Raw genomic sequence first — 4,417 nt, 5'->3', positions numbered from 1 at the left:
TTAACAACCGTCCATAACTCCAGTCCAGGGGATCAGATTTCTTCTTCTGTCCTCTGCAAGCACTGCACAACATGGGTGTACTTAACATGCATGCAGGAAATACACTCATATACATAAAATAAAATAATAAATATTTTTAAAATGTATGTGTGTGTGTGTGTGTGTGTGTGTGTGTGTGTGTGTGTGTCTGCCTGTGTGGAGGTTAAAGGAAAACTTGTGAAAGTCAGTTCTCACTCTCTACCATGTGAGTCCTGGGCATTGAATATGGGTCATCAGGCTTGGCAGCAAGTGTCTTAAAGGTCTTACAAGAAAACCAACAATGAATAAATATCACTGTGACCCCTTCATCTGTTATCAGCACAGGAAGAAGTCCTTTGAGTATAAGCCACCTTTTAAGAATCACTGATACATGAAGCATCTTGCGATCTAGCCCTTTGAAATGGGATTTCTAACACAAAATATGGTGGTGTGAGGAGAAGGCTCCCTGCAGGAGGAAATGGAAAGCCTGTGGAAGTCCTTAAGGTCTCTTTACAGGTGAACCTGACCGAGTCAAGCACCAGGAACCTCAGTGTGTTCACATACCAAATGTCCTGAGCGTCAACTACTACTGCAGAATTCCACAGGTACCTGTCTCCACATGGTGCTAGTTGAGTGACCTCCACCTCATACTTATCGATAGCATTGATTTGCAAGGGCTGCCATAAGAGAGGGTCACAGACCGGGTTATTAAGCAGTGGGTACTTACGTCTCGTAGTTCTGGTGGCTGGAAGGCCAAGGTGTCTCTTCCGAAGCGGCCCCTTCTTGCTTGTGCACAGCTGGCCCCTCTGTGTCCCCATACTTGTCCCCTCTGTGCACACGCCTAGTGTGTCTTTCTCCACTCACATTTCTTCTCAAAAGGATGCCGGTCTGACTGGATCAGGTTCCACCTTAATAGCCTCTGGTTAACCTAATCATCTGTTGTAAAGGGTTAGGAGTTTGGAGGAGTCACAACTCCCCAGTGCCTATTTAAAATAGCATCGTTTTGTTTCCATTTACATATGGAAGATTAGCATGAAGAAGACACCAAAAATAGCTCTCTTCCTAGTTAATGTCTATTATTAAAAGTGGGGAGACAGGTCGATCAAAAAGTGATTCAAACTGCATTGAAGGATATTAAGAAACAATAACAGGCTCCTGACATTCCCCTGCCAGGCAATTTCTTTACATTTGCATCTGCATTTACTGCAGAGGGGCTGGATGCAGTTTTCTCCCTGTGCTAACCTGTCCTAGGGAGCTATCTGTGCACAGACTGCTCTGTTAAATGCTCTGTATTAGTCCATTGTGCATGTGTCAGATTTTAATTTAGTCACTAGGTGAGTAAGTTACAATCTAATAAGTGCACTTAGGCTGTTTCCAGGGCCGCGCCTACTTCTGACTCCCAAATTAGAGTGGAACCTTTTAAAACCCAAGATGGATTGGAAAGCATAGTGAGCCGCTTAATAAAGCCAACCCAACGCAGTTTGCTTAGCCGGTCTTTGTTCTTTAGCTTCCTGTTTATTGTTTGTTAGAACTGTCGAGAAAGGTCCTTCAGTTTTCCTGGCCGTGCCCACACTGTGCAGGGAGGAGCTTTCTGTAACCACGGAGGTCATCTCAGCCCTCAGCCCTCAGCCCTGTCCAGGAATCAGGGGCTGTCTGAGTCACTACAGGAGTGCCCACTTTTAGTTCAGCTAAACAGCTTTTCTTGTAGAATGGCTGCTCCCAGCACCTTCGAGGGGCCAGCTTTCTAATGGAACGTGAGCGGTGTTTCCACTCATTAAGATCCCAGGGCAGGGCGGCAAGCAGCTCCTGGGGTTTGCAGACTTGCAAGCCAACTGCAGTGTGTGGCTAGCTCGGCTGGCCTGGTCCAGGGCCTCCTACCCCAGCCTCAGAGGCTCAAGTATCACCTGGTGGTATTTCCTAAGTTGTGCCATGCGGCCGGCGCTCGGGAAATGTGGCTGTCTCTTCCAGCTGTTCCTCCCTCCTGGGCCCCTGGAGAGTTCATTTTCACCTGGGACTCTAACCACATGTGGGCGGTGCTCTATTTGCCCAGCTGTGAGCAGTACCTCGGAGAGCAGCTCTCTTCACCGCCGGTGGAATCCCCAGGAGGGCACCGAGGTGGCTTTATGTTCCTTTAGTGTTAGTATTTCTACGGCTTTGATTTCGTGATGCTGTGGACGCGCTGTATGCATGGATTGGATGCAGAAAATTGTAATTTAGCAATAGATTTAAAAGGCAGGTTTACAGTGTTTCTAATTACTGTTGTTTGGTTCAACAGTGCCTAATAAGTGGACTTAAGTAACCTCAGGGGTAAGAAATGCAATGTTCATGTTACAGTCAGCCATGCAAATACCACTCTGACCAAGCATTGCAGAGTGCACGCTTGGAGTCCTTGTTATATGAGCATTCCATCGGGCTTTAAATTCAGAACCAGGGCAGTTTGGCGTGGACCAGTCCCACCTGTCACGCACCGACATGACACTTGTGAAATGAACTACTGTGTGCAAACTCATTTAAAACTCACTTTGGCCTCTGTCATTCGGTTTTCTTTAATTTGACGGGAGCGAGGGAGGGAGACACCAGCTTCTCCTTCCTTCCTTTTCCCAAACATCACTGGCTGTAATGGAAAATGAAGTACTAAGTGGACCCAGAACAGTGCATGTCACCCTTGGGTCAGCTTGGTATCAGCCTGGAAGTGTTCAGATTGCTGCTACCTGAGCCCCACCCCCAGAGGTCCTGGTTTAATCGTGTGGGATGCAGTCTATACTAGACTTTTAGAAAGCTCCCCAGAGGTATTCCTGGGCATCAAGGCTGAGGTGCCTTGCAAGGTTGTCTCATGGGGCGATGGATCTCAGTCGTGGTTACTTCTGGCATCATCTGGAGTTTTTGAAGATGCACGGGTGCCTAGGCAGTAAAACCACATTTCAGAAGAGGGAGTCGGATGTCTGCAAAGCTCCCAGGAGATTCTAATCCACAGCAAGAGTCTGGCCAACTGACTAACTGACCTAACTGGTTATCCCGTGTCATAAGGAAAAATGAGGCCCGTTGAAGTGGGGGGACCTGGTCGTGGTCAGGTCCTTGCTGCAGAGGCAGTCCTGGGCTCGGGCCCCAAGCCTCTCCTCAGCATTCTGTTGCTCAGCACCAGCCCTTGTGTTTGTCTGTGGTATTTATTGATGCCTCCTCATTCTTAGGTGATGATCCTGCCTCCAGGAGGCCTTTTCTGGCTCCTCATACTCTCCTCCCATCCGGTCTGGGTAAGATCCCCTCAGCTGTGTTTGAACACCACCTTTGCTCACCTTTCCCCTCACACAGGCAGTTCCAGAACAGGCCTGTCACTAACCTGTTCTCTCTAACTTGATGGCATGTGTTAGGTCCCACATAGCATTTGTTGAATTGTGGCTTTCTTTTAATTACTTGGTTAGTCCACATGGGTTGCTAAAAACAATCATTTCTGTATGCTGGCTTCTGAAAGCTGTTTATTTCCTGTAGCCTACTGTGTTATGGGTCCGGATCCTGTGAACAAGAACTTTATACCATGCCTTCCGGGGGGAGTTTGTCAAAAAAGTTTGGCAAGGGAATGTTAAAAACAGTACAGCGAAAGTAAGATTTCAGCGACCTCGCATGTTGCTCATGGCAGAGTTACAGTTGGGGTGCTGGGGTGACAGAGGGAAGCATGTGGTTCTTTGAAGGAGATAGTATTTCATGAAAATGTGTTTTAAAGACTAAATTATTTTTGTATTCATACTGAATATACTGAGGGGACACAAGCCTCAATTAAATTCTTTGGCTTCCTTCAATTAATTTATGCAAGTTTTCTTAAATGATGAAAACAATACATTTTCTTCTGTCATTCCAGCTTACATAGAATCATGCTTTTTACTGGAAAAATACTGTGAACTATGTAGTGCTTGTGTTTACTGGTTGTAGCTTATGGGGCTGTGAGGCTCTGTGTGGATGTGCTAGAAAGTAATGGTTTTCTTGGATGGAAAATTCAGCTCCTTACAACCAGAGCTGTATTGTGGGGTAGATGCCAAGATGTTAAGTTGAAGACAGGAGAGCATAGTGGCCAAAGTGCACAGACCCCACTTTGAAATCTGGGCTAAGACTTTACAGGCTCATTCTTACTAGGAGCCCTCCCATCCTGGGTGTGTGGAAGGGAAGCCATCTTACATCAGGGAAAATCTTCCTAAAACACACATTCCTAAAATTTTAGGAGAAAGCAAAGTGATTTAGCTGTAGGTGCGCACAAAACATTTTGTTTGCTTTTAAAGTAGGCTCTCATAGCCCAGACTGGCTTTGAACTCTTGATATATTCATGGATAGCCCTGAACTCTTCCCACCTCCATCTCCTGAGAGCTCGGGTTACAGGTGTGGGCCACCTCTAAATGCAAAACATTTTTTT

The 4,417-nt window shown here is 46.4% G+C and overlaps 1 protein-coding gene across 1 annotated transcript in view; it reads left to right on the top strand.

Moving 5' to 3' along the window:
- Ano6 (anoctamin 6) overlaps positions 1-4,417 on the top strand; it is a gene marked incomplete in the record, with an annotated part of 184,263 nt that overhangs the window by 40,621 nt on the left and 139,225 nt on the right. Inside the window, 1 exon segment of the mRNA XM_017796495.2 lies at positions 3,207-3,269. Coding sequence (XP_017651984.1) covers positions 3,207-3,269 — 63 coding nt within the window.

This window comes from Nannospalax galili, unplaced genomic scaffold, assembly GCF_000622305.1.
Source record: "Nannospalax galili isolate Female #2095 unplaced genomic scaffold, S.galili_v1.0 scaffold232, whole genome shotgun sequence".
Taxonomy (NCBI): domain Eukaryota; kingdom Metazoa; phylum Chordata; class Mammalia; order Rodentia; family Spalacidae; genus Nannospalax; species Nannospalax galili.
This window is presented reverse-complemented; position numbering and strand designations above follow the sequence as displayed.